This window comes from Aspergillus undulatus (assembly GCF_047715775.1).
Source record: "Aspergillus undulatus strain CBS 261.88 unplaced genomic scaffold BDV17scaffold_114, whole genome shotgun sequence".
NCBI classification, from domain to species: domain Eukaryota; kingdom Fungi; phylum Ascomycota; class Eurotiomycetes; order Eurotiales; family Aspergillaceae; genus Aspergillus; species Aspergillus undulatus.
The window spans coordinates 6,404-23,430 of NW_027396718.1; the positions used below are offsets into that span (position 1 = coordinate 6,404).

The 17,027-nt window shown below is 50.9% G+C and overlaps 5 protein-coding genes across 5 annotated transcripts; 2 read left to right on the top strand and 3 right to left on the bottom strand.

Annotated features, from left to right (window-relative positions):
• Positions 1 to 1,541: 1,541 nt before the first annotated feature.
• On the bottom strand, positions 1,542 to 3,262 carry BDV17DRAFT_297389 (cytochrome P450; the record flags this gene model as incomplete). The annotated part of the gene is made up of 6 exons (XM_073763483.1): positions 1,542 to 1,712; positions 1,788 to 2,418; positions 2,479 to 2,614; positions 2,675 to 2,815; positions 2,865 to 2,895; positions 2,949 to 3,262. 6 exons carry the CDS (start codon positions 3,260 to 3,262, stop codon positions 1,553 to 1,555), a joined length of 1,413 nt encoding a protein of 470 aa, XP_073609899.1. The 3' UTR covers positions 1,542 to 1,552.
• BDV17DRAFT_278123 (uncharacterized protein) lies at positions 2,793 to 4,969 on the top strand. Its single transcript, XM_073759500.1, has 6 exons — positions 2,793 to 2,815; positions 2,865 to 2,895; positions 2,949 to 3,243; positions 3,332 to 3,760; positions 3,819 to 4,427; positions 4,499 to 4,969. The coding sequence occupies exons 4-5, from the start codon at positions 3,534 to 3,536 to the stop codon at positions 4,423 to 4,425; spliced, it is 834 nt and encodes a 277-aa protein (XP_073609900.1). The 5' UTR covers positions 2,793 to 2,815; positions 2,865 to 2,895; positions 2,949 to 3,243; positions 3,332 to 3,533; the 3' UTR covers positions 4,426 to 4,427; positions 4,499 to 4,969.
• A 268-nt stretch (positions 4,970 to 5,237) lies between these two features.
• BDV17DRAFT_285706 (sterol desaturase family protein) lies at positions 5,238 to 7,481 on the top strand (the record flags this gene model as incomplete). Its single annotated transcript, XM_073760760.1, has 4 exons — positions 5,238 to 5,391; positions 5,437 to 6,108; positions 6,868 to 7,279; positions 7,334 to 7,481. The coding sequence occupies 4 exons, from the start codon at positions 5,238 to 5,240 to the stop codon at positions 7,479 to 7,481; spliced, it is 1,386 nt and encodes a 461-aa protein (XP_073609901.1).
• Positions 7,482 to 9,903: 2,422 nt separating this feature from the next.
• BDV17DRAFT_296718 (uncharacterized protein) lies at positions 9,904 to 10,731 on the bottom strand (the record flags this gene model as incomplete). The annotated part of the gene is made up of 1 exon (XM_073763359.1): positions 9,904 to 10,731. One exon carries the CDS (start codon positions 10,729 to 10,731, stop codon positions 9,904 to 9,906), a length of 828 nt encoding a protein of 275 aa, XP_073609902.1.
• A 2,617-nt stretch (positions 10,732 to 13,348) lies between these two features.
• pmcC (putative calcium transporting ATPase (Pmc1)) lies at positions 13,349 to 16,998 on the bottom strand (the record flags this gene model as incomplete). The annotated part of the gene is made up of 7 exons (XM_073760761.1): positions 13,349 to 13,420; positions 13,460 to 13,994; positions 14,045 to 14,184; positions 14,244 to 15,514; positions 15,568 to 15,716; positions 15,777 to 16,213; positions 16,297 to 16,998. 7 exons carry the CDS (start codon positions 16,996 to 16,998, stop codon positions 13,349 to 13,351), a joined length of 3,306 nt encoding a protein of 1,101 aa, XP_073609903.1.
• Positions 16,999 to 17,027: the final 29 nt, after the last annotated feature.

The following is a 17,027-nucleotide window of genomic DNA, read 5'->3' on the forward strand; positions in this document are numbered from 1 at the left end:
ATAGAATAGAGCGATATGACCGTGTGGGATTTACCTAGTTCGCGATGGCATGCTGCAAGCCGGCAAGAAAAGATAATGGTGTTTTGATGGTGGATTCACTGGCCGATATATTGTAGTGAATGCCTTCTTCATCCTGGAGAAAATGACCGAGAAATATCGAGAAGCTTGACAAAATTGAGAAGCGTGAGAACCTTGAGGAGGACACCGGTAGATCGGTCGATGACATGTGCTATAGGTCAGGGCTTCATATGCCTTGCTGTGTGAAGGCCAGATAAAATAGGCGTCCACTCCGTCTGATTATATGGGCAGACAGGTAAATATAAGAGAAGGTTGATGAAAGAGGCTTAGGAAAGAGGGATAGCAGGGACACCATGGAAGCCAACGACAGGTTGCAGAACGGAAAGAGCAAATTATGAATATATATGGATACCAGAAACAGCACTCGGAAACTTCGAGGCTTATATCCCCTCGTCAACGACAAAGGTACCGGATGTAAATGGCTGATGCGCAAAGGCAACGATATCATAGCGAATTTGAGGAATCATCTGTAGACCTCAGACGCCATAGATCGAGGTCGCCGAGGCCAGACGCAAACAAAAGCCTCGCTAGGATCAAGTCCTCTCCGTAGTGCATATACATCAGGGTGAGAGTGACAAGACATTCCACGGCAAGGCGAGCATAGCTTTGACCGCGAGGGTACAATTAATTCATCCTCAACAGCGTATTGGATCCAGGGGCCTCTGTCACAAATACTCTCAATGTTTATCAAGTCCGGATGCCTGCAAATTCAATAGCTCATTGTAGATGCGCGCCGCGCATTGACGACGTTCACGAGCAAGATCCCTGTGAAAGGAGACTCTTGATCTTCGTTTGTCAGCCCTCCGAGCGACCAATAAATCGATGCAGGAAGTTGAGACACATTCGTGACCCGTGAGTCAAAGGCAGGATGTCGAAAGCGGCTTTTTTTGCATCGTCGCGCTGCGGATAGTGAGTTAGCAACCGTAATTTGAGCTATCCAGCCGGGGAGAATGGGAATTCGAACTCATTCGGAGGCCTTCTCATCCAGAACATAGATCATCTCATTCGCCGCAACCCGACATGATTCTCTTTGCTGGTCTGAAATTTACTTGCAGTTGCCCGAATGAGACACATAAAACGCAGGCAGAACGGTGCGTTGGTTGGCGGGGAGGAGTCGAGGTTCAAACACAAGCGAATTTGTGGCGTCGTGGGATTTGACGGCAGGTGCCGGCCATGGCCTGGAGCACCCAATCCGCCTCACGACTCTGGTGTCGGAGTTCAGTTCTTGAATACGTTGCATGGAGTTTTCTACAGATTCTATGTTTATTCGAGAATGAATAATGACACTAGTAGCAGAATTGAAACCTTTTTTTCCGAGGCCGATTTGGAGAAACGAGCGGAGCTGAATTGTACTGCATGTCTGAGTAAACGGACGACTCACGACATGCATACAGACAAACATACTCCAATCGCACTCATGCAGATCAAGCGCGCGAGCGACCGGGCAGCATGAAACAGAGCAGAACCATATTTCTCACCTCTCGCTAAACCTCAATCTACACGTCTGCCCCAACGGCCTCGCAGAAATAATCTGATCATCGATGTCCATACACCCACACATATCCTCTGCCACCGTCGTACGGAACCGCGAGTAGACCTCTCGAAGGAGGACCTTCATTTCCACAGTCGCGAGGCTGCATCAAGCACATAGATTAGTATCGTTCAATCAAGTTATATCAGAAAACAACGGCAAGCGGAAACAAGCATACTTCCTCCCCGTACACCCCCTCCCACCCGTCGAAAAGGCAAAAAACAGTCTATTCCGCTCAGCGGCACTCTTCTTATCTATCCACCGATCCGGATTGAACGTGTCCGACTCAGGGAAAATGCTCTCGTCGAGCCGGTGCACGGTATATGGCTGACAACTGACAATCGTTTTCTCGGGAACAAAATACCCATCGATTGATCGGCCTCCTGCTGGTACATACCGGAGGAACGACATCGGGATAGGCGGCGCGATACGTAGACCCTCTTTTACAACCGCGTCCAGGTAGGGCAATTTATCCAATGGCATGAATTTATCCGCAGCGCTCAACTCCTCGTACAACTGCTCCTGGAACCGGACATTCTGCGGCTGCGAGAGCTCCCACATGAGGAAGCACAGCCCATCACCGGTCGTATCGATCCCCGCGGCCATATGATCTTTGCATTCGGCTGCGACCTGGGCGTGGCTTAGTGGGGAGTCTTTACGGGCTAATTTCGCGGCGAGGCTGCCCTGGGCCGGGGGCTGCTGCGCCGCCATGCGCAGGACATACTCGTTTGTCTTGGGTGCGCGGCGCGGAATCAGGCGTTGTGGGAAGTAGAGGGCTAGAGTGGGGAGGTAATAATGCAGGAGGTTTTCTGCATTTGATATGAGTCACGGCGTCGCAGACCTGCAGGAGGAGGGGCGGCTAGACTCACTCTGCAGGCTTTGATGATATGTGAGTTCTTCCATGATATCAAAGTCCGCGTCCTTGTCTGCGTCAAGCGAGCGGAGGCCGCCGGGGCTGAACATGAAGTTTGTTACACCGTCGAGAGCATAACAATGGAGCCAGACCTATCTGCGTCGTCAACAAATGCAGGTGAAGGAGCATCGATGTGGATAAGGCAGACATACGTAGACATCCACGCTCTCAGACGACGCGACACATCTCGAGACAAAAGCACTTGCGCGGTCTTTGATAGCAGATACATGCTCCTCGCGAAGAATATTCGTCATTGCATATCGGTCCGCGAGTTCACGTTTGCGCTGGCTGTGCTGGATGCTGTTACTCCATGTTCGCTTCTGATCAGCAAACAATACCCACACTATATTTGTCGAGAGTCGAAAACATGGTCCTGATCGAGTCAGCTACTCTTTGGAGGCGGTTGTTTTCCATTGGTCATCATACTTGATCCCGAATTGGCGAAACAAATCGTACAGCTCGGTCTTGTCATATCCGCTTCCACCCGACGCGTAGATTTCCCTGATCGCATCAAAGCTGGCGAACGAGACTTCATTATGTGCGATCCGAACGACAGCCCCGTACTTTCTGTGAAGGTTATGGATGTAGAGACGTCGATTCGAGGTGAACTCATGGTACCTCAAGACCAGACTTGTGAACGTCGTATACCATGGTCCGGGGAGTTTCGCAACAGGAGAGCGAAGTCGCTGTATGAAGAAAATGCTCAGGATAAAACCGGCTACTAGATAGAGAGTCAACATCTTTGTGGATTTTTGACCGTGGTTCATTCGCGAAGGGATGTCCCCTGTACCTGTTGGCTATATACGCACCATGTAGTAGTCCTGAGCGTGATAAGCATATCGACGCCCTGAGCCCTGAGCTACCCCGAAGAGGAAACCCGAGGAGATGGAATGTTGGAGTAAGACGAACAACCAATAATTGTTGTTGCGTTTTCTCCAAGTCAAGGAATTTGAGCGGGGGAACTGATAAGAAGATTCCCACGTGGAGGCCGCGATGCGATAGAGATTAGAGATGACCACGGACGCAACGACCTACACCACTACAACACAGGCCACAACAATGACAAAGTGCCGCCTCTCAACGAGGGTCTCCCTCCGATGGCCACCAGAGCCCGCCTTCGAGAATACGGACACTCTGGTCCTCTCCGTCGGAAATTGGTACGTCGACCTGCGCGTCGACCTCAACACCACCAAAATCGACTGGGCGATCGCGGGGGAGCGACTTCAAGACAAGAATTCAAGTATGTAGCCAGTCGCGCCTTTCCCATTTTTCAAAAGAACATAAGCTAAAAGGTACAGATGAAGTCACATTCACCCACGAACTCGACTCGCGAAACGCATTCGGCGTCGCAGACTGCGGTACCTTCTCGGCGCTTCCGAACGGTGACGATCTCGAGGTCGGCATTATGCCGCGACCTGATTTCCCCGGGGCGCCGGTAAAGGAGTATGAGGAGGTCTGGCGGCCATTGCCATTCCGCCCGATTGAGGGATCGAATATCGGGCTATCGTTCGTTCTCGAGAGCGTGAGGGATTGGCCAGAGTTGAGTGAAAGCGAAGAGGCGGAGGTAACTCGGACATTTATCGGCGCTCTATGGGGTACTTATATCGTGCTTCGTCAGAGGCAGGTACTTGTGAGACCGGCTGGTGAGACGAAGACCGTTGTTAAGAGTGGTGGGGAGGTTAGTGCGAGGAGGGAGAGCTTTGTTCAGGGGACTGGGTTTGTGGTGAAGTATGAACTCGGTCCGGAGGCAGGAGATTTGCCTGCGCGAAGCGATATAGGACATGGCCCTGTTGACGATTCTCAGAAGAGGATTATGGTTCGTGGGCAGGAGTACATGGTTCGATCGTTCGAAGCTCTGGATGTGTCTACGGATGAGCCTATAGACGGTCCCAGTCAATCGTAGAACTAGAATGAGAATGAGACTTCGCAACATCTATTGTATGCAGTCTTGTAAATCTATTGAACAGTAGGCTTACAAAAAGCTTTAGGAAGAAGCTAGTTGTAGATCTGGTTTGATTCCTTACCGACCTTTCGAAGACCGCTACCACGCTAGATGTATATTTGCTGTCATGCGACATTGAACCACCCACGAAGAAATGGTTTCGTGAAAAATTGACTCAACCTTTGTGAGTTGCGCATATCTAAGATAAAAATTACTTGTCTGACCAGGGTCAAGGTGGAATATATGTAGACCATTGTTAGTGATAGCTCCAGCAGCATGGCACGATTGTTGGTTGGTGATTTCGGCTACGAAGTTGAGTGGCTCCCGGCGACTTTACCAACAATGGGTCTCTCTTACTACGTCGGAGTCAGTTCGCTTCAGTTCGCTTGATCAGCGGCTTAGAGAGAGAGAGAGCGCCAAGTGATAGTATCGAAGCTGGCTGTCAACGGGAGTTTCTGACGGCGTCCCAACCGGCCGAGTAGGTGAACCAGTACCAACCCCAGACAGCCGCATACAACCCAATCGCATGGGTAGATCCCGTGTCGTACGTGAACTGACCCCTATAGTTACCCACATTAATTTGGGAGTGCCTGGCTAAATTGTGGCGAGGTGAGGATGCGGCTTGGGATCCGGGGTGGTGTGTTTAAAATCGTTGGATCAGCCCATACGGGGTTTGGCTGAGACCAAACACCGCAACACTACAAATATCCCGGGAAAAGTTTTTCTGGAAGACGTACCTGTTACACATTGAGCCTCATCCAAAGTGTATCACAATGGCGAATATGGCGAATATCACTCTTCCATCTTCCGGCTCGATGTCATACCCTGAGCTCGTCAATGTCGCCAAACAGGACTCTAGCCTTTCCTGGCCGGAGCAGCTATGGTGGGCGCATTACACCTTCTGGAATAATGATGTCCTCGCGACTGGTAAGTCGCGTCTCGTAAGGGAGGAGTCTCGCTCACAAGTGACAGGAGTGATTACCTTCCTCGCTCACGAACTCATCTACTTCGGCCGCTGTCTTCCCTGGGTTGTCGCCGACGCTTGCCCCAGCGTCTTCCGTCGGTTCAAGATTCAAGAAAACAAAGCCCCGTCAGTCAACGACCAATGGACCTGCGTCAAGTACATCCTCGCCATCCACTTCATCATCGAACTACCAATGATCGTCCTCTTCCATCCGATGATGGAACTCTGCGGCGTCCAGTACACCTTGCCCTTCCCTAAGCTTTCTGTCATCGCCGCCCAAATCGCGCTCTTTTTCATCGTCGAAGACACATATCACTATTGGCTGCACCGAGCATTCCATTGGGGTCCACTGTACCGATCGATCCACCGCGTCCACCACCAGTATGCGGCGCCGTTCGGGTTGACTGCCGAGTACGCCAGTCCTGCGGAGACGTTCCTCCTCGGTCTCGGGACGATCTGCCCCCCGCTTGTTCTCGGCTACGTCACTGGCAATGTGCATCTGATAACAGTTCTAGGGTGGATGGCACTGCGACAGCTGCAGGCGATCGACTCGCACTCGGGATATGACTTTCCCTGGAGCTTGCGACGATTGTTCCCCTTCTGGGGCGGTGCGGACTGGCACGATGACCACCATCGGTACTTCTGGGGAAACTATTCGAGTTCGTTCACGTATTGGGACGGTGAGTTCTGTTTTGTTTCGGTGATTGAATGGAACTGACTTGTGTAGTGCTGATGGGTACCGTCGCAGGACCGAGGGGAAAGGCGATGGGACGAGGCAAGCAGCGATAAGTGTCGTCGGACGGGGATTGGAAAAAGCATGGAGTAAGGGCCGCAATGGGTTTACTATATGTACAGAGTAATGTTAATAACGCTAATGTGAGTAAAGTTTGAAGAGCTTGAGGAAGAAGTACCAGACCATGTCCAAGGTCCGACGATGCGAGTCGACAAGGCACCGGGGGATTGTGTGGTTCTCGTCGAGGTGACGAAGTATCAGTACAAGATCAACGACGTCAACAAAAGCGCAGCCAAGGTACCGGTATTTTGCACCCCTGGAACGAGTACTTTGTGCCCATGGACGCCCACGAAGAATCCCCAGCGCACAGCATTAGTCGTAGTGCCTGGCTAAGCGCCCACTAAAAGAGGGTCCGGACAATTTAGCGGCACTGCAGAGCCGGGGATCGCAGCAACTGTTCCGGCGAGATCCTGGAGCTTGAATACTTAAACCTGCTTGTTCCTGGCCGTGTTCGATCGTGATTCTGTACTCACGCAGACGACAGGATGACAGCTCCCAGCCAGAGGACAAGTGAGAGCAAAATGACACATTGCCTCGACCGGTCGGATAATTATGCGGACCGGCCACTAAGGACATAGGCAGTGGTCGCTCGGTCCTTTTGTTGCCTTCAATTGGACCTTTTGTTTGCTATGGACACCTTCTCCAGCAAACAAAGGACCTCCGCTTCCTCTCTCGCCCTCTCATCCCTCCTCCTTACTCTCGATCTCACAGAGCTGCTTTACTTCATTCATTCTACTACTGCGTGATATTGCCATTATCATGGCTCATCCTATGCGAGTCATTGTTCGTGCCTGTGTCTCTGACATCCCAGGAAACCCCCAGGGCCGCCATATCGCCCTCGGGGACGCCGTATGCCGGGACCTGCTCAGCCGGAGGTTCCACGCCACCCTCAGCCCGGCCGTCTATGACCATGTCCATATTCCCGGCGAATTCGACTCCGAACTGCCCCTGAAGCGATGGTTTATTTTTGATCTCAACGTTAAAGAGCCTCTATCTCGTAATGATGTCACTCAGCTACCGCATCTGGTCTATCGTGCAAGTCGTCAGGGCGATGAATGGTGCGTTAATCTGGTGATAATAGACGAGATAATCATAGGGCTAACGAACAACAGGATATTCATATCACGGGACAGATGGATTGAAACGGCCAGGTCCGACGCGTCCTCCTTCACATGGGGGGGTAAGGCGGAGCAAAAGCTCGTTTCTGAAATGAGAAAACAATCTGGACGCTCGCAAAACACCAGTCATGACGCCTCCTAAAATTCTCGAAAACCTTCGCAACTTCATCATCCTGCAATCGTCTTGTGTCACGGAGTCTCAGGTGGCGTGTCTCCCTTGCAGGATGGACACATCTCGTTGTCCTTGTCCTCTTGCCAGTCCCAGACGTCCTCGCGCTGATGCGGAGGGCAGATTACGTCTCTTCCGGCCCGTTCTGCTGGCGGACATTTCGCGATGTACACGGTTGCTTCATGGCCGCAGACACCAAATCGACCACGGACGTTGTTGCACATCTGACCCAAGCATATGCTCTCAGACTTTCTTCAGCGAATTCGCGGCTCAGCTGCCAGACGCGGGGTAGAAACAGAACGACGAAGGGTTGGGTTAGGCTAAGCACCGGTCATATTAGCATCTGCTATTTATAGGCCTGAGCTTCGCAGCGCACTGCACCGTACCTCACAACCACTTGCTTCTTATCTCAAGAGCTTGCGATGCTTTCGCCCGACAAAATGACCAAGGTCAAACTCTCGAGGACAGATACCCAAGCCAGATAACTCAGTTGAACACCTTGGTGGGCAGGTGGGGGAATACGAAAGACGGGCAATGCCATCATAGTTAATTCTGATGCTGTCCTGGTAAGGCCGCGAATCCGAAGCAAACGTGGCTCAGCCATCGCATCGGTTACTGGTCCCGGCTCCAAAAAAGGAGGTGTTTCCCGTCCGAGCGCAGCCTATGTCGTCGCTGGGACTGCATATACTTTTACGAATTATCGTCCATGGACAAATCAAATGAGCGTGGGCCTACAAGAGGACGGCTGGTTGGGCTCCAAACTATGCAACTACCAAGATATCCTTATCCGGGTAATCAATAAGATATCTCCCGTGTAGCCTCGCAGCCGTAGCACTCCCGCGCTAGTGTGGCTCTAGCTGACGCCTAGGCTCCATTTAACCCAAGTCCCTGTGCAATGGGCTCGGTGCGCTGTCTTGCACGCAGGGAATGTGTTCGCCGCAACGCATAGCATGGCAGTTTTGCCTGCATATTGCGGAAAATCCCAGGCCGACAGCTTGGATCGCTCTGAGCAGTTTCCACACTGGCAGACCACGACATGCACTATGCTCGAAACAGAACTCCATGCATATGCCGGGCGGTCCAACAATACAACCGGCATGGCTATTTCTTTCGTGACGATATTGGTCAGGTATCCACACAACGTCACAGATACTACCCGGCAAATCAAACAGCGTCGGCCTACGCCTGCCATTTTAGCTGCGGAACGCCTGCCTGAAAAAACACAACCTGCTGAAAACAAGGCTTGCTGCGCTCAGCCGGACTCTTTCGAGCGAGATGCACATTTCTCTCGAGCGCGTCAGGCAAAATTGGCGAACCTCGACTGCCTATTCGGGATCCGCGCTTGACTCAGTCTATTTGCTTTTCCCCGCTTTTTCCATCCCGTTCCAACTTCGAGTCAGGGAGGATTGAACCGTGGACAGGTGTCTTTCTTAGGCATAGCCTCAGATGATCATTGGAGTGCTGCCTTCTCGACGAAGTCCAAAGACCGACCCACCGTGTTATCGTGGCAGCGGCACAATCGCGGGCTCATGAGGAAGCCCGGCGAATTTTTTCACGTGGCTAGTGGCTCCAGTGCGCGAAGGGCCATACGATTGACACGACTTGCAACGTGCGTCATCTCACCTTCTGCCGCGATCGATTTCACCAGATGGACTCGATATGATCTCAACTTGGTCCCTCGCAGGCACATCCGGCGATTGATGGGCCGACCTAGGCGTGACGATGTACAAGTTCGCCCGGACCCAAACGGAAAAGTCCTAAGCCGCGAAGAAACTTTGTTGCCGCCAGGTCCACCGTAGCCCTACGCTATGCTCCAAATTTACCGCGCGGGACCCTCGAGTAAACTCTATTCAGGGAGCGTTGTAACCCACAACTCTGAAACGACTACCGCCGAGCAACGTATGATATCCAACAGACGTGCTTCATATCTCTACCGCGTCTACAGACTCTACTTAGCCGAGGATTCTGCTAGCACAGAAAGGTTCCGCGTATCCTTACTTATTCGAGAACAAAGGGTCTGTGCAAATCTGCAAGCTTAGTGCACCCGCCTTGCGTTTCAGTTATGGGACCGGGGTCGGTGCTCAATCCATCCGTTAGCTCTGCGATACTTGATGACAGATGACATCAGGTCGTATAGGCCGAGCCCTTTGCATGGTGGACAATGATAGGAATAACATGTCTATTTACCACCAGTTCGGCTTTGATCTGCATTGCTACGCTCATTGAATTGTCAGAAGTGAAAAGGATTATAAGGAGGTTCGAGTCGATAAGACCAGTATTGTGAATGGTGAGTCAAATCATCAGTGCCAGGCCATAGCAAATTCAAACATTAATTAATAGCAGCGTCGGTCGGCAGCGAAAACATAAAACAAATGTCCAACAAAGCCAAAGCCCATCAGTTCGAAGTGTACAATCTCTGCAACCAAAGTTCATACTCCGAGCCCACACAAGCCGCATCACTTCCGCAAACCGATGCATCATAAGCGGCGTATGTATACCAAACATCCTTCTTCCTCGCCAAATCATCAACGCCGACATTCGGCTGCTCGTACTTGATCGGGTACCCGCGGTACGCAATAACAGTCCCAGGATAGGTCGACGGAATGGCCGCCTCGTTCGTAAAAAGCCCAACAGAGGTATGGTCGCTATGATCGCCAGTACCATACTCATGCAAATAATCCAACGAGTTCAAGCTATCCGGCTCAAAATCATTAATCACGGTCGTGAGCGTATCGATAAGCTCCTGCTTCGAGTACGTCGTGCCCGACTCATCCACTGTGCGAATCCGCCCAGTCTTATCCTTCCACAACTTCTCCAGCGTCTCCTGCCCCCTCGCAGGGAACCCATTCCCATCGATGCTCCCATCAGGAATATGTAAGAACGCCAAACTCACGTTGGAATTCCCGCGCAGCGTGTAAAGCGGGATATCCTTCCCCTCCACACCAGCGTCGCTTTCGTCCCAGACGCTCTCGATGCCGGCCATGGACGCGTACGCCGCCATTGCCCCGGCTTGTCGGAGCGTCCAGTATGTCCAGTCTTGTCCTGCATCGCCGGAGGTCAGGTAGACTGTTCGCACGGTGAAGCCGTTGGCGATGTCATGGAGGATGTCGGGGTTCAGGAAGAGGAGGTCGTCATCTGGATGTGCGACTATGTTTAGTGTTTTGTCGGTTAGTGCCGGGGTCAGGAGTAGGCCTAGGGCTGTGAGGACGTTGAATGGCTTCATGATGAGGGTATGCTTTTTTCTCTTTCTTTGTGGACGAGAATGGAGGACAGGGAAAATGAGGATGCGAGATATGGTGGCTTTGGTGGAGTTAGAGCCTGACTTTATAGATGTCTCAGGAGAGGTATGTAGCATTCGTCCTAGATTCTTCTTCACTTCCGTATGGATGGGAGACTCACATTCCTGTGTACTGTGCAACATTCCAGTAACTCATTCCCTCTTCCTTGATAGTACATGAGCGATCATAATTGATGATCGCTCATGTACTATCAACAATAAACACTCTCATAGCTTATACAGAGGGATCTGCAGAATAATACATACATCATATACATGATCCATCCATCCTTTATCCGTTCTATAGTCCATGATCCGTACGAACTCGACAAACATAGACGGTATATACCGCAGCGAGAACCAATCACGATAGGAAGTGAAACTACTCAGTGCGAAATATATAGATCAGGCTCACCAGCATTGGAATGCTCTCAACGATGCGAAAGTGGACATGTTTCGACAGATGGCGAGAGGTTAGGTAGGCCATAGACGGGTGCTGAGACGGACCCCATACGTAGTTATAGACAGTATAGTAATTCAGACCGAAGGTGTCCATGTCCGAAGATGTTGAGGAGATATTATATAGTATTAGAGAGGATAACTAGTCTTGCTCGGAGGAGTAAGATACTTTTAATGCGAGTGACGCTTTCTAGTATCTAAAATAAAGTAAAGTAAAATAGCTAGAGAGAGGCCGCTGAAGGCTGTTGCTATTATGATAAGGGTTTGCATGATGTTAGAGTTTGGACCGCGGCCTTTCGCTGCGCTTCTGGGGTCTTGTAGTTTTGAGGTTTTTTCCAAGGTACAACTGATAAAATAGTGGTTGTCAAGAGAGGTCATACGAGCTCGAAAAGGCAATGTAGTGCTCTTCGACCTTTAGAGTCACCTTATCCCATGTAAATATATCCATTAGACGAAGGGCGGTATTAAAAAGGTCAATGCGGCTATTTGAGTTTGTTTGATACAAAGTCAACAATGGACAGAGTTGTAATTATCTAGCATATAACCTATTCTTCGAAACAACAAAGATTGATAAATACAAAACCCTACTACATATCTAACTACCGTCAACAAAAGCCAAAGGAACTATGAGCTATAATAAAAACTAGAACTAGCTTCCGATTCAGTACCACCGGCCAGCTCCTCTAAGTACCGAGGATAAGAAATGCCAGCGAAGGCTCGTCCATCCTGCATGTGCATGTCAGCACGGTCGAATACCCAAGCGTCCATCACGGACTTTCCTACGGAGTACCCGTCCATTGTAGACTGGGCTAAGGTCCCCGCGCGCCTGTTATCGTGAAGGTTCCACTCGAAGATCAAGCCGGGGTAGATAGTCATGGAAGGAATTGAGCGCCTGATATACTTGAGGACTGGCATGCATCATGCGGCGTATCTGGCGGATGTCAAGAGCGTGTCCATGGCCCGATGGTATAGGCGGGAGCCCAGGTTACTGGCTCGAATGTCAAGCCCTGGCCGGCGCAGATTAGCAGGAGGGGAAAGCAAAGGGAAGAAAGAGAGGGCGAGAGAAAATCTGGATGAGCTTATAGAGTCTCTTAATAGTGGGCTTGTTCGCGCATTCTATGCGTTCCAGACTGTCCCAGACACTAGTTCGGTCCATGGGCAAGTTGTTATGTAGAGGGCACCAGAAATCCAGATGGATACGCACGCCTTTGAGGTATATGAACTTGAGAGTACGGCAAAGGTTTCGCAAGTTCTTTTCAAATGGGTCTTCGTGACTAGGTCTCGCATCCACGGTGTAGTCCTCGCGGAGACCGTGAAGGTCGGTGGTGAGCGAGAATCGAGCAAGCCTAGGAGGTAAAATTAATCTTAAGTAAACTGAAAGAACTGCGCCATGTTAGCACTACCAAAACAAACCCAGGGAACGGTTGAGGGAGCTTGCGGAGTCTGGAGGATTCGAGCTGTGGCTCGGGTGCGCCCTGTCTTTCCTCGAACGCAACTGAGTTGATATTCAGGGTTTCAAGACGCCGACAGGCTTGGGCAATTCTAAATGCGGTAGTTTCCAAGATTCGCCAATAGACAACAGAAATATTAGAGTATGTGAAGGTCAGTCCTTGAATGCAAAGATTCACAGGAAAAACAACCTCTGCAAGGTTCCGAGGAACGTTGAACGGGACGAACCAAGCATGGGGAAGAGCATAGGATATGTGGGTATGAAGATTGAAGGAAAATCGACTAGTACCTCCCCATGAGTCTATAAGCCAGAGCATGGCAGCCACAATCTTTTCGAATTCATTGTTGATGGTGATCTGACTGTCGAGAAGAGTTGGTCGTGGCACAAGCACCAAGATGAATATCGTGTGAATCTGGCTCCGGAGTTGAGGACCCTCGGCATCAATGCATGTCATCTGTTTGAACTTTTCAAGGGTGTCCTCATTTATTGCCGATTCGTATCCTGCATAGACAATAGGCATCCACGCGCCCGGAGGTTCTTCGTCTAACGAACTGTTCGTGACCAACATAAAGAATGGATATCCTAAAGGACAAACAGCCTTGGTATAAATGAAGATGAATAGATATTAGCAGAAGAAAAGGCTAAAGTACAATATTATACAGCGTTATCGGCAACTCTGACCTTCCCCTTGCGCCCCCTCGCACCTGCCCCGGCCGGCCTCACCCACTTCCTTATTAGGGCAACCAGCTTCTGCCAGCCATTCACCAACGGGCCCCCGATAACTCCTAACCCCTTGCTAAACCCGTCAAGGACCATGGCAACATATCTGTCTGGAACAAGCTTCAATGCTGCAGCCCAGGGAATTGCAACTATTCCAAAGCCCAAACAGACCCCCCACTGCCAGGCCTTCAACCGCGTCACCCCAAACGCCGCACCTCCCACAAAGATAATCAATATCTGACCGCCCACCATCAGAAAATTAATGAGCACGAACCATTTGTTCCGGTGGATTCCCTCGAACAGGTTGAATTTGTTGTCGAGACGCCGGCAGTTGAGCTCGTTGAAGATTTGCATCCACACGAAGGTGTTGAAAATGATCGTGTCGAGCTCAAGCATTTCTTGTTCCGAAGATCGGTCTAGTCCGAGGATTCGGTGGCCTTCGAAGTACAGTACAAAGCAGAGGGTTAGTTTATAGATGGACTGGCCCAGGATCATCTTCCACATTGTTACTGTGAATAGGGGCGCGTGGCGGGGGGTCGGGGGTCGCTTCAGGATGTCCACGGTGGGAGGGTCCGTTGCCCTATTCCTGTGAGTGAGTGCGACTGTTATCCGGAGTTGGGAGAGACTTACAACGCTAACGCCGCGAATGTGTCCATGATCAGATTCAGCCAGAGCAGCTGCACAGCCCGGAAGACGCTCTCGTTTCTGCTGTTGTAGATTGCCGTCACGACTGTCAGAAGGACGGCGGTGATGTTGACCGTGATTTGGAACTATCGTCCATGGTCAGTCTATCCTAGCCATTATTGCAATCTCTTGGGTATTGACAAACCTGCAAGAACTTCGCCACGGCATCATTAACCGCTCTCCCCCAGGCAATCGCAGTAACAATGGACCGGAAATTGTCGTCCAGCAGGATGATCGAGCTCGCCTCCCTCGCAACATCTGTCCCACTCAACCCCATAGAAAAGCCAACATCAGCTGCTTTCAAGGCTGGACCGTCGTTCGTTCCATCACCAGTGACCGCAACAATCTCACCCAGTCTTTTCAGTGTTTTCACAAGCAACTCCTTATCACTTGGACTTGATCTTGCCAGAATCTGCAGTCTGGGAACAACAAGATCTAACTGCTCCGTATCCAGCTTTCTCAGTTCGGGTCCCTCCATGGCTATCCCATTTTCTGTCTTGATACCGCATGATTCAGCAATTGCCAGTGCCGTATTAATATTATCCCCCGTTACCATCTTAACCTGCACGCCTGCCGAGTGGCAATTCTTGATTGCCTCGGCCACTTCCGGTCGTAATGGATCGTGAATCCCGAATACACCAATCCAGGTCATCTCGTTGAAGACTTCATTGAAGCTAGGCTGGGATTTTGATGTTGGTGGCCAGGTGGTGAAGTCGCGGTACGCGATCCCGATTGTCCTTAGTGAGCCGCGTGCGTACGAATCGATTCGGTTGGAGATAGAGTGGCGGTCGTCATCTGAGATTTGGTCTGAAACTGCCTCCTTCTCAGTTTCACTGCCCGATCCTGACTGGACTATGCGCGTCGACTCTCTGAGTAAGAGCTCTGGGGCGCCCTTGACAAGGAAGCGATATCCCTTGTCTGTCCTGTACACAACGGCCATGGACTTTCGGATTGAATCGAATGGGTAGACGTGCTCGACCTGGTTAGCTGATTGCACGTCCGACAAGTTCAGATCAAGCTGTTGTTTTGCCAGTTGAAGAAGCGCAATCTCAGTCTTATTGCCCACGAACTCCTTCTTCCCCTGTCGCTCTTCTTCAAACGCCGTCGTATTCAAGGCTAGACTGTGCAGGACTAAATCCTTGAAGGTGACCGGGAACTTTCGCACAGCATCTGATATTACCACCGGTTCCGAGTCAGACGTATCAGAAGGAAGTTTCCCGAACGAGTCGCCCGCGCCAAAGAACCCCACGACGACAGACATTTTATTCTGCGTTAGGGTTCCAGTCTTATCTGAACAGATCACGGTCGCGTTGCCCATTGTCTCGCAGGCGCGCAGCAGACGCACAAGGTTGTTCTCTTTGAGCATTTTTGCTGTCGCGAATGCTAGTGCTAGGGTTACCGCGAGCGGAAGGCCCTCTGCATTCGTTAACACTGTTAACTCATCAAAAGGTACATAAAGGGCATCTTACCTGGAATTGCAACAACAATGACCGTTACAGCAACGATAAGGATATCCATGAAATGCTGCCCCTTGACAGACGGAGAATCATTCTCATAAATTCCTGAAAGCTGCGCGACAAAGCGAAAGAAGAGGACGAAGAAGAGGAGTAGGGCCGACCTTTCCAGCGTCAACATCAATCCACAGCCCGAACCCCTTTGAGTGGTGAGGGAGACATACCCAAGTCCAAACCATCCAATCCAACTCGCCAACCTCCCCAACTTCACCTGCAACGGTGTCGGGTCTGTCTCGGTCCCCAGACTGACCATAATCCGTCCGTACGTCGAGTGCGGCCCAACGCTAGTAACGAGGTACGTCCCCAACCCTTCCAGCACTTTACTCCCGGAGATGATAAACGGGTCCACGTCTCTCCCAATACCTTGATGACCCTCGGTTAGGTACTCAGAGGCTTTAAACCCACTAACCTTTTCAACCTGATCTGACTCCCCCGTCGCGGTAGACTCATCGCATTTAATCTCGTGGTTTGTGATTATTACACCATCGGCGGGGGCACTGTCGCCGGGCTCGAGATGCACGATATCGCCGACTGTTAGGTCTGTTATGTGGATTTGGATTGTGTGTCCGTTGCGGATTGCCCTTACTTGGCGGTCGAGTTTCTAGCAACGTCAACACCGTATGCTCAAAAACAAGCACTCAAAGGCACGGTAGGGATGGAACGGGAAATGGAAGGTATGTATACCCGCTTATTCAACTTCCCAAATTGTCTCTCCTTCTGCCAATCATTCCCGGCCGTAACGCTAACAACAATAGCAATCGCAACGCAGACCGCAACGCCCTCGATCCAATCGACCTGCGATTGACCCGAAGCAGCTTCATATATCCCCAGTGATAGCGACACCACGGCGGCAATGGTTAGCAGGATGATGATTTTATCATTATATGCGTCCCATAATAGTCGAATAAATTTCTTCTTTGGGGCGGAGGGGAGCGCATTCGTCCCAAATATGCGGGTTCGGTCGTGGAAGGGTGCTGAGGAGCTTTTGCTTTGGGCTATGGTCTTAGGGCTTGATGGGCGCACATGCTGAGAATGGGACGTCGAAGCCTCAACAGCAACTGTGCTCTTTTCAGAGAACGCAACCCCCCTCGCCTCCTCAAACCCAATCGCCCTCGTGATCACCCCCTCCGAAGTACTCAACCCATTTACGAGATCCGTCTGCAATCCATACTCCAGTCCCCTCAACCCCCCAAGGGCGTAAAAGGCATCGATGCTCTTCGGGTTTAAGAGTTTATTCAGTTGCCCCGGCGAGAAAGCGAACTTGTTGTCGACGACGCGGAAGTCTTTCTCTGTTGCTGGCGTGGGCGAGAGCGCATCGTACCATGATTCGGAAATATCGGGATCTTTTTCGTTATCGAGTGAGTCTTTCGAGGATATATATGACATGGCGGAACGGTATTATTGTTAATTGTTAG